General features: G+C 34.2%; 1 protein-coding gene across 4 annotated transcripts in view; it reads left to right on the top strand.

The window, feature by feature from the left end:
• MEF2C (myocyte enhancer factor 2C) overlaps positions 1-12,722 on the top strand; it is an 88,446-nt gene that overhangs the window by 5,700 nt on the left and 70,024 nt on the right. For all 4 annotated transcript variants that reach the window (XM_006913208.1, XM_006913209.1, XM_006913206.2 and 1 more), the window contains exon 2: positions 11,335-11,538. In XM_006913208.1, the coding sequence (XP_006913270.1) occupies positions 11,335-11,538 (204 nt within the window). The remainder of the gene's footprint in view (positions 1-11,334; positions 11,539-12,722) is intronic.

Below are 12,722 nucleotides of genomic sequence, written 5' to 3'. Positions count from 1 at the left end.
TACTTTTGTGAATTTCAAAATCAAGGGAAACAGTAGCCAGAATGCTCAGGTGTATGTTTAACAGCTATGACATCAGACCATTCATTTCTATTCTATTCCAAGCTATTTGAAAATAATTCACAAATGGTCTCCCCACTATATAGTTGAATCATAGTGAAGTCCATCACACACTTAATATACATCTTATGGGTGTGGAACATTTTATGTTTATGGCAGCTAGTATGAGTCTGTTCCTTTATTGCCAGAAAGGTGTTGTCTCAACTGCTATCAAATGCACTCAGCTTTCCTTTGTAGAAAATCCAAGGAAGGTCAAAGTTTTCGCAAGGAAAAGGATAACTGCCTCCTCTAGAATTCTCTCACTGGATTTAAGAAATAAGCTCCATGCAAACTGGAGGGCTTTAAGACTTTTTGATGTTTCAGTCTAATTTGCGTATCTCGTATAATTTCCATTTAAAGCTGTAGTTTAGAAAAATTCCATTGTTTGTGTTTATTGTATTTCAATCATGTTGTGTGCTAAGTTGACTTCGAGTGGCACCTTCCATTTCTGTGAAGGCATGCACACATCTTGTTTGCTGCAATTCACCTTTTGCTTTGCAAATGCCAAACTCTGTGTGACATTGTATTACTGAGAAATCGACACTAAAAATATTAACATTATATATAGACCACATAAACCAAAAGATTTCTTCCAAACTGTAGATTAAAGAACATGTTGCTAATTGTTTCAAAAACCATGTCCTTTGCAGTCTAGACTTACTTTAACATTGTAATTTATTTGTTTAAAATGAGCGCTTTCAAAAATTATGGTGAAAGTATTTTAAAAGTTTATATGCCATCATACTCTTATTGAAGACAATTTGGAATACCCTGCCCTCCTGAATAATGGCTTTGGTTTTAAAAACTTACATGATTAAATTGAACTAAATGAAATTCCATAATATGAAATATGTATTTGCATTTCTTTAATATGTTAGACCATTAATAGAAATACTGTAAATGTTTGGAAATTTGACTTTTAATTTTAAGTTGGAACAGTTTAACTTAAGAAATCACTACCATTTAAATAACATTTCACCAAATGTAACTGTTTGGAAACTACAACAGAGACAGCCTCCTGCCTTCTGTCTTGCAAGGATTGATTTGGAGGGCCCTCAGGGAGAAAATATTGGAGTTAGGAGGTAAACCTGAAGCCATTGTGGAAAGGAAGAAGTTACACTCTTCCTGTTATGACAGGAAACGTAGACAAATGTGCTTCCTGAGCATTTGCTCAGCAGGGAATGAAGTAGTCTTTGACCTTTACCTTAGGTACATTTTGGCTTTGTTAAACTAGTAAACATGTTTTTGCCCCCCCAGAATTAATCTGGTTTATTATATTCTTCTCAGATTTAAATTATGTATTTTATATATATGAGGTATAGAGGAACAGAGGTATTTATTTTATGACTGTGTCTACAGATTGGATTTAGAATGTAAATGAGCCCTTTAACAAACCAAGCAGACATGAACAGCATATATAAAAAATTAAAAACGTATCATGTTATAGTCTTCTCTTTTTAAAATCCAAAACATTCTTAGGCTTAAAAATGGACCACGATAAAGTCTTTTAAATTTTGATAAGTTTAATAATTGTAGATCACCTTTCTTCCTTTGCTTTTTAAGTAGATAAATATATTAGAAATCTGCTATCACAAGTTTTAAAACCCAGATTCTGTGAGTTTGGTAATAAACACTCAAGTTTATTAATATGCCTTCAATTATTTCATTGTAATCTAACCTATCATTTATTACTTTTCTCAAATAACATACGGTGCTCAAGATTTTAGGTTTTATTTTGGGGTTTGGGGTGTTGACTTAGGGTGAGGGGTTGGTAGAGTTCTAAATTCCACACTCTGAGCCCCTATTTTAATCTTTTCATCGTGTTCAGAATTTTAGGAGCCACTGCTTGAAACCCCTTTGGAAATCTCACTGCATTGCAGCAAAACAGGGCTCAATTTGCTTGAGGCTAACAAGGACAATAGTCCTCTTTGCAGCAGAACACACTGCTGTCTCATCCTCACAAGTTATGCTGGAGGGTTACAAGCACATGGTAGCAGTCTGCTTAAAAGAGTCCCTCACTGCTCTTTAAAGAGCCTTTCATTTACGATGGCAGGCCCCATCATTGTATAAAGGAGCGCTTGTCTAGAACACAAGTCTGCAGTGGCATTACTTCCTCCCACCGAGAGTAATCATCAAGCCGAAAGCTCGCAAGCCTTTCTAATGACAGACTGAATTAAACAAAATAAAATTGAAGAGGAATACTTTAGAACAGTTGTACCATTACTTACTGTCAGGAACAAGCCGGAGGAAGAAAAGGAGCATTTAAGAGGGCATTTCCCTTTTTTTCAATTAGAGATTGGCGTTGCAGACTCTTGACTCCATCCCTAACCCTTTAAACACATAGGAAGACCTAGTGGCTCTGGATTAGAGAGTGCATTGTGTCTGTGAGCTGTCCATCTTGTCACTCATTAGTCACTCCGTTTCCTTAACTGGGAGGAAACAGATTATCGAGACTGGGGTGAGGAAGAGTGGATCTAAAATATTTTTATAGGATGAGGGTTATATTAATCATGACTCTACTTAGATAAAAATAATAATAATAATAAAACCTCAAAACTTGAAAAGTAAAATTAGGCGAGTATAGTAATAATCCCAAGTAAATTCTAAAACACAGAAACTAATATTAGTTTATGAGTTTAAGAAATGAGTAAACAGGTCACCACTCATTGAGGAGACTCATTGAGCAGTTGAATTAAAATTGGGCAAAAGTGTTCTAATTGGTAGAAAGAAGTATTGGGGACTCATGGGTAAAATTACTGCTGCTTCCTTTAGTAATGCATCTGAAGTCATTTAGAGTTAAGCCTCAGTTATTTGCATAGATGTGAGTGTTTGCTGTTTCCAGAGGTCTTTTGCTTTCATTTATTCAGGACCCTTTCCTGTAAGGTGCAAGGACTCCCACAGTTAATATGGCAGGAAGGTTCTTCTGAGGTGACTTTATGAATAGAGCTAGCATTAAAAGGGTGGACAGAGGCATGCGTGTGGTGTGGAGGCTCATTATTAAATGTCCTTTCCATTACACAGTAGTCAAACTAATTTCCCTACCCTGTAGGAAATGATACAGGACTTGTCCTCTGTTTTTAGAACTTGTTATTTACATTGCCTTTGTGTAAATCAGAGATCTACCTTTTTTATTCTGGCTGTAAACAGACCCGTATTTGCTACCAACCAAAATGCTTCTCATTGTGTGAAATTTAAATAAACATCCATAAATATAGAACTAGTGCATGTCCACTAGTGTGTGCATGTGGTTCTCACCAGCTGTAGTGGGAATGGCTGGAGGTCTGAGACAACATTGGCTGCAGCGTCCACATAAAAAGAGCCTTGGTTTATTGTCAGAACCCAGAAACCAACTTCTTTTCAATTGTAGTATTATTAGAATTATTTTTTTCACTTAACCTAGAAAACTATCCTTACATTAATTAATATGTTATGTACTACTCTGCTTGTACTCATCAGAATTGGTGACAGTTCTTAATGGACCTGTACACTGCTCAGTGAACATTGGCTGGGTCCATGCTGTGCTGAATTTTATCTTTGAAATGCAGAGTTTTCCAAAAGAGGGAAGGAACACTGGGGAAAGAAAGATGAATTTTCTGTGAAATAAGGATCTGTTTTTAGTTTATCCAGAGACTAGTTTTGTGACCTTAGATAAAGCAATTCATGTCTGTTTACAATATCATCTGAGAAGTGGGGATGATAAATTGTGACAAATAATAACTTCAAAGAGATACTGTCAAATGTAGTGAGATAACTTATTATAAAGTCTTTGAACTTCTTAGAAAAAATGAACTAAATACAGTTAATACTCCTATCGAAAAACAATGATAAGAAATATGATTATGTTCCAGTTTTACCAACAAACCCCCACACAAAATTTGACCCAGTCCAATTTTTCTCTTATTCAGTTTTATCAAATGTATGTTTTTACCGTAAGTTAATATGACCAAAAAGAAAAAGAAACTGTGAAATTTTCCTCTCTCAGTGACAAATTTCCTATTAGCATAGTTTGAGCATACATAGAAATATATTTGTAACCATTAATTTTGGATTGCAAAAAGTGCACAATTCCTCTATGCATGTATCCATTTACTCATTCAACAACTATTTAGCCAGTATTTTTCTGGGACTTCAGGTTACAAGATCAGATAGGAGATGTTTTGGGTTTTCAAGGAAAGCTCAATGTCTACTTGAGAGAGAAACTCTCATCTAGACATAATAATGGTAATACAAATTAGTGGGTCCTAGGAGAGCAATCTTTTACAGTATGTAACAAGAAGTGACTGAGCCTGACACATCAGAGGAAAAAATACTGCCTATCTTGTATAGTGTTGCATTGTTAACAAGTAATTTACATTTGTATCATGTGCCTTAGTTTTAAGTCTCATAACAATTCTATAAGATGCCTATTAGTATTTCCATTTTACAGGTGAGGAACTGGAGTTCAGGTAAGTTAAACAATTTACCCAAGGGCACATGGCTCAAAAATGTCAGAACTCAGACTTGATTTTTAATTCCCATGTTTTTGCTTCTACACCACACCGCCCTAGTGATGATGCATATATACTGCCTCTTTTAAAATAATTTAGAAATGTGAATTTTCTATTTTCCTATTTTATCTATCTGGACAATTTTTTTCTGTGCATTTTCAGTACTGTACACAATGTATATTGTCTCCTCAAATTCATTACAGTCCTTTGATGGAAGTGGGATTTCCCTTAGAAGTCCATCTCTTCTAACTACCAAAAGAAAGTGACCTGGTTTATTTCTCGGAATATGGAAATTAGAGGTGATATGATAATATATGGATGAGGTTGAATTACCAAAACATAAGATATTTTATAGTAGAATGAAATTGTAGAAATAGATTCCTGTTTTGAACCGTATTATCATCACTCTAATTTACTCCCTGATGCAAAAGTCCGTGCTACTTAGGCATAGATTCTAAACATCTGAAATCTGGAATAAATATTTTAAAGATTTCTAGTTCAGGTTCCTACTTAATTCAGAAACACCTACTACACCATACTCAATCTGCAGCTTTACTTGAACATGTTCAGAAATGAATTCTTTCATGAGACTTGGTCCACTCACGAATAGTTCTCATCACTAGGTTTTCCCCTATTTTGAACCTCTTTATGACTTTCAAGAGTACTTTCTAATTCTGCTCCATAGAACAAAACAGAATAAACCTAAAAAACAAACAAACGAACAAAACCCAGAGTAAGTCATCTACCTCTTCACGTGGCCCCAATTCGTCAGACCTTGGAAAGTGTTTGGCATTTCACTTTAACTCTATTCTTCTGGGTTAAACATTCCAGATTCCCTTAGTGATTTCTCATACAAAATAATTCTCAGCTCCTACATCAACCTGTTTGCCATCCTATAGTCTCTCTAATTTTATCAGTGTCTTCTTAAAATGTAATTCCCAGAACTGACTACAATACCAAAGATTAGTTAATGCTGACTAACAAAAAAAAAAAAAATCATTAAGATAATTAATTCCCACATTGGAACACTATAACTTTAGATTCTTTCCCCAAAAGCAGCTATCACGTTAATTTTCCTCCAACTTGAGCTTATGTAATTGTTTTTTTAAAATGCAAACGAAGACTAAAATTATCTGTGTTTCATCTTGTTGTTTGTGATCCAGCTTTCTAGTCTATAAAAGAGCTATAGATAGAGCCTCTACCCTCTTTGGGTTATAACCCAGATTTATGTTACAATCAGGCATGATAACCATGCCATCTACATTTTCACCTTAACCAACAATAAAAATGTTGCCTGAGACAGGAAAGTTACTGAACTCTGTGGCCCTTTACTAGAGATGTTCTTTAAACTTAACACTGATCAGTTGATTCATGTTTAAATAATCTAAATTACTACCAGCTAGTCTCAAATCTGTAATAGTGTGATGAGGATTTCATCAAATACTTTGCCAAACACATGTTCTTTGAAAATCTGAACTCATTAGACAGTTCAATAAATTTTTGCTTAATGAATGCAGTCATCCAGAACTCTTAGATCCTCCCCACTTCATCTCTGTATCTTGTGATAGTAAAATTAAATTTTATCTTCACACTTTTCCATCCTTCATGATGAATCATCTAGGAAAGGAATAAAGGTTTTTCTCTGAACTTTTTGAATTATTTTTTCTTGAAGTCTGGAACATATGTACATATATATTTCTCCGCAGACATTATCTGGCTTCTCTATTGCAGATTCCAAGGTGGTTTAATTTCTTTCTCTCAAGATTCCTGTCACTAACATGTTGAACTTTTTAGTAAAACATATATGTACAAAGTCTCTTATTTTTTAGAGATTGTCACGAAGACAAGTAAAATATATCTACTTTTAGCATAAAATTATGTCGAGACATTCAGACTTTAAAAGAGTATATGTACATTCCATAATCCATACCTTCAGCAAATATTTGTTGAGTGCCCACTGGTTAGAGTCTGTGTGAGGCCAGAAGTGGGGTCTTCAGGGAACACGAAAGCCAGCAGGAGAAGCAAATTCATAAATAACCAACTCCGTAGTATTAGAATAAGTCTCCTAATAAAGGTTTGTAAAACGTTCAAGAAGACAGCGATGAGGGAGGAATGAGTTTTATCTGAATGTGACAATGAAAGCTTAATAGAAGAAGCTGGCATTTAAACTAAGACTTGCAGCATGATGCTAGCCTGCCAGTGGCCAGATGGAAAGGGGAAGGGACATAATACCACAATCAGCTTTCACTGAGTACAGAATAAGAGATAACCAAAATGGTAGGTTTCATTTCATATTCATCTTGATTGGGTTAACATCTACTGTTATTTTCCTAGCGTAGTCTAGAGAAAAGTTGGTCAGAAAATTAAAACTGAAATCACTCAACTCTAGATAAAAATACAATTTCAGATTATTTACATGTGACTGAAAATATAACACTATTAGCCAAGTAATGCATTTTGTTTTAAATAAAGAAAATTCCTTTTAAACATTAATGAATTAAATGACTATTTTTTCTCTGGCCCTCAGAAAGAGACATGAACAACGGAGATATATATGTAGTGGAAGCCCCAGCACCTAGCACATAGAGAATGCTCGATATTACTTCTCATAAGGTTTGGCACGTAGAAAATGCTCAGTAAAAATTGCTTGAATTATTTTATGTTTCTGTGAATAGATTTTCCTAATTTCTTTATAACTGAGTTATATGGAGCCATATTTAATGAATGTGCCTTTTCTCGATTGCAAATTCTAATTTCAATTCCTAATTCATACCTAGTAAATTCTGAAGTAATCATCAATATCAGATGTGTGATGCCTGCCCTTATGCTAAGATTTAAACTATAAAACTTAATACTAAAATATCTTAGTACAACATCATCACTACATTTAGGGCTGTTTCAAGAGATAAAGAAAAGACATAAAATGGTCAGTATTTATACAGTCAGTTTGCTTTCCATGCATGTATTACATATTGTCTCTTTAATTCTGAAAACTAAATTTCAAGTTCTAGTACTCATTAAAATAATACTGACTTTATTCTTCTCTCAGTGCACCTGGATTGATATAAACCCTGGAAAAGAGCATCTCTTTGCCTAACTACCATAAAAACAGTTTTCTCTCTCACCTAAGGTTCAAAATATGTTACTGAAATAGAAATGGACTTATCCCCATTACAAACTGTCGTCACGTTATGAAAAATGTAATCATTACAATACATTATTATATTTAAGTATAAAAGCTCTGAATTGCAATCTGTCATTGAGTGGCACATTTTAAACGAAGAGTAATATCCCAGGTCTCTTTAGAAAGCTTAATGCTTAAAAACAATTTTATCTAACTATGAACAATGAGGAAAAGCTTTATAAAATGCATTTCGAGTATGCTATGAAGAATATGAACATAGAGCAGAATTAAATTTAGAGCAATTAAGAGTAGATTTTGAAGATATTTTCTTAAATGCTTTAATATAGTCATCATCATTTCACTTTGCAGTTTTAATGAAAAGAAGCTATATGCACTGACTTTTTTGACAGGTATTATTAAATAAGTATGCATTATCCAGCAGCCTATTTGGTTACACAAAAGTTGAGGAGTACCTAAGAGTAAACACAAATAGTGGCTTTAATGATATTTCTGTGCTGAAATGTACTTTGATGGTAAGTGTTGTAACGTACTAAATTCTGAGGTTTGAGTATAACAGAAACCATACTGTATTGAGACATTCTACCTACAGTTTGTGGTCATGAAAGTCTGATTTAAAGTGGTTTTAGATATATGAAAGTATTTGGGGTCAGTGTCTTCTATATTGAACCTACTCTGTAGCCTATTTCACTAAACGAAATAGCAATGTACAAGTATATTCGCATAACTGAATTGCATTTAAAAGAAAAATTAAAACACATTTTGTATAAATCTATATAATTAATGATTGTGTCTTTATCCATTCCAAAATGATAGTCTTTATTTAGCTCATTCTTAATACTGATTAGGAATCATCTGAATGAACCAGAATAAAACATTTTCTAAACTAGTATGATAATCAGATATGAAAATGAAACACTAGCTATATTTTATAAGAAGCACTTTAGTGAGACAATCAACAAACATAAAATAGAAGGCAAGACACTGGCAGTTATTAAAATGAAAAATTGTCCAAGTTCAAACATAAATAACATATCCTAGTAGATAGCGACTAGCTATGTGGTCGGTAAATACCTAAATGCTGTGTTTTCCAAAAATGATCAGTGGGGATTCATAGTTCAGCTTTATCTTTCTATCAGGAATAGTAAGATTCTCAAACAGCCTTAATCAGTAGATTCTTCAAGCCACCAAGACAGATATGTTTTGTAAGTTCATCTTTTATATAAGTCATCTCGAAAGAAATGTGAACTAAAATGTATTCAGCTTTCACTTTAAGCAGAAGGCTTGATACTGTACATACGTTATTTTATATAATCCTTACAGCAATCGTAAGAGTAGGTACTTTTTCCATTTTACAGATGAAAAATCAAACTCAGAGAAAAATGAAACTCAAAGCAGTTAAGCGAATTTCTCATGACTAGGGAATAGCAGATTCGGCTTTCAAATCCAGAGTCCTCTGAATCTACCATACTGCCTTTAATACAAATGTGGTGAAACCATATATGCATTATTAAACATAGATTTAAAGTTTTAAAGTTTCATTTTAAAGTTTCATTTATGAGTTGCTAAAAAAATTTCATGGAAAAAGCTATCATAATTTTATATAACATATATCAATTTGATATTTCTAAAAACTTCACATGTAGTTTTTCCTATTTCGTTTTTTGTAGAAATCTTGACCACGTGTCTATTTGTGTCTGCTATTCTAGTCACTGAGGGTACAGCAGTGAGCAAAATAAAAATGGTACATGCCCTCATGGAACATGCACTGTAGTGAAAGAGACAGACATTAAACAAATGATCATGCAAAAACATATAAATTATAAAATATAGCAAGTGCTATTAAGGAAAAATAAAAGGTGGTAGGAAAAACAATAAGTAGTAGTGAAAGTGTGGAGGAATGAAGAGACCGATAGGCCAGGTTGTCTGCCTGCTAGTCCACAGTTTCCATGAACACATTTATTTAGGTGTGTAGGGCAAGAGCATTCAAAGTTTACTCCGAGGTCTCTAGTTTGGGTGACTGAGTTTATAGTGAGATAGGGAATCCAGGAGGGAGGGAGAGCAGGTTTGAGGGTGAAGATATGAGTTTGACCTTGAGCGGGGAGGAAGTTAAGGTTACTAGGACATTCAGAGGTAGACTTAGGACTGAAGGACATCCATTGGGTGTCTAGAAATGAAGAGAAAGAGAAAGGGTGGGAATCTAGATTGAGGAAATACACACGAATAGGTAGTAGCTAAATCTGAACTGACCTCTGCTAGATGGGTTAGATTTAAAGGTGAGAAAAAAAATTAAATACCAATCCCCTTTAAAAAAAAAAAAACTAAATCCAGTTAATCATAATTTCCCAGAGTACATGCCTCAAAAACTTAGTTCTGAAGAATGATAGTAAGTGCTCCTCGAAATAAATAAATAAGCAAAGAAAAAAAATGTCTGTAAACAGTAGATTTGGGTAATGGGTTAAACAAAGTTTAAAGGGTTTCTCAGCCTTTAATATCCCAATGTGCCTCATTTCCCAAATGTATTGGGCCATTGAACTTTTTCTATTAAGGAGTGTTTTATGGAAATTATATTCTAAACAAGACCTGCTAGGAAACACTGAACCTTAAAAGAGCTTGTAATTAAGAATTTTTATGCTTTGGGGTGGGCAGAATGGAGTTTAATCAAGAGAACACTGAAATTGAGGATCGTGAAATATATATTTGTATTTGGTAGCATTGTCAGGTAGGAAGTCTTTGGAGCCAGAGAAAGAGAACTGTTATAGAGGGCTCATCATGAGGAAGGCAGTGCAAAGAGTGAGATTTTGAAGTTTGGGACAAATTGAGGAGGGAATTATTCTAGACAAGATCATCTAGGACAGGAAGCTGATAAGGACGTGTGAACGATAGAGCCGCCTGAGAAACAGACAAGAAAGTGTGAACCTGAGAAACATTCTGAGGGAAGGAATTATGGGACTTGGTAATAGATTAGATTAAAAGAAGGAAAAGGCAAAGATAACAGTATAGTTTCTAGACTGGGAGAGGAAGAAAGATACACAGAAGAATGAAACCAAAACCCTAACGGTATTATGACTAAAATACTTTCCAATTCCTCCCTGGATTTCTAGAAAACAGAATACAACACTGTCTGAAAGTATATTCAGCTGTATCTCTTCAAGTGTTTTCAATTAAATGACATGAGACTAAACAATTTTAAGAATTTTGGTATGCAGATCTAAAATGCTATGTTCATGCCATGGCCAGTTTTCAAGTGGTCAAAAAAATAAACTTTAAACTTAATTATAATGGAAAGATGTTAACCACGTGGAAATTAATTTTTTTTAAATTTTACATTGTTCAAAGAAACATGAACAATACTCTGGTCATCTTATTAAAATACCTTACATTAATCTGGCATTTACAGTTTCACATTCAGCAACAAGCTAGAAATCACACGTTTTCAAATTCTGAGCAGAAATTAGTTTTAGATTTATTTGCTTTCTTTCCAAATGTGTTAGTGCTCAAGGGTTCTGACAACAGCACCCTTTTTGGTTTAGAAAAGAAAAAAGTTCTGTTAGGAAAAAAAGGCATGATTTTTTTTTTCTTTAAAAAACCTGCCTGCTTTTTTCTCAGGTGACATTTACGAAGAGGAAATTTGGGTTGATGAAGAAGGCGTATGAGCTGAGCGTGCTATGTGACTGTGAGATCGCGCTGATCATCTTCAACAGCACCAACAAGCTGTTCCAGTACGCCAGCACTGACATGGACAAGGTGCTGCTTAAATACACGGAGTACAATGAGCCACACGAGAGCCGGACGAACTCAGACATCGTGGAGGTGAGAGCGCATGCGTGGTTGGTGACCCCAAACTAGCGCAGCCAAGGATTGTTTGGATCTCTTTCCCCCTACAGACACAAGCACAACCTTCCTTCTCCTAAGATGTCCGTACTTCCATAGGTGTACCCCAACTAATACTCCATCCCCACCTTTTCTCTCTCCCCTCAAAATGTAAGCTAGAATGACATGATGATAGGGACAATGGAAATTGGGTCCTTGCTAGAAATCAGGCACCAGTATCATTATTACATTATTGGCCACATCCTTCATGAGTCATCATTGTCCACTGCTATGTCAGAACACCAGAATTGGGAACTGTGGCCAGTGGACAGCCCACCCACATTTTAGATGACTTCTGATAATTTAAGTATACACTAGTTTCTCAGCATAATCAAAGAAAAAAAAATTTTAAAATGAGCTCACTGCAGTTTTTTACTTTATGTCTCTTCTTTCTAATTCATTTTTCCTAATGCAGTCTTGCTGAAAGAGTAAAGACAGTTATTCTCCTAGAGATATTTTTCCTCCAAATTATATAATTTCATATAGCAATGAAAACTGTTAATATACATAGAATCAGAAATCTGATAAAAATGAATTTCTAAATGTTAGCTCAGTGTTTTATCAAAGTCAGATTTAAAACATTATTTTATTGTTCCAAAAATAAATAAGCATCAGATTAAAACTCAAAAATGTTTTAGATTTGTTAGCATAAATAACATTGTCATACAATTTTAAATGCTTCTTGCATGGACCCTATTTTAATGTTATTGCCCTTCATTATCAATGAGTACCAACACAAAAAGGAGGACACATAGTGAGGACTGTCCCCATCTGTCTACTTTTCCCACCTATCCGTGATATCATAGATTGTGACTGCTTTCCCAGAATTAAAAGAAAATTGATAAATGTTTCAAAAGTATATAATCGAGTCAGTTTGTCAGATTATAAGTCATTCTTGCCATTGCTTAGACTAGTTCCATATTATGAAAAAAAAAATCTAGTACTAATCCTGATCAAATTAATCTGCCTCTCATACCCATCTTCCCTTTACCTGTTATAATTGTCTAAAACTAATTCTCATTTCTTGCTTTTTTTTGGAATATTTTTTAAAGTATTATGCCGATCAGTTTTATAAGTTTTTTAAATTCTTTACCTCATAAGGCCAAGCAAATAATTTCAGAAAA

This window comes from Pteropus alecto, unplaced genomic scaffold (genome assembly GCF_000325575.1).
Source record: "Pteropus alecto unplaced genomic scaffold, ASM32557v1 scaffold20, whole genome shotgun sequence".
Taxonomy (NCBI): domain Eukaryota; kingdom Metazoa; phylum Chordata; class Mammalia; order Chiroptera; family Pteropodidae; genus Pteropus; species Pteropus alecto.
Note: the sequence above shows the minus strand (reverse complement) of the source record. Positions and strands in the feature narration are given on the sequence as shown.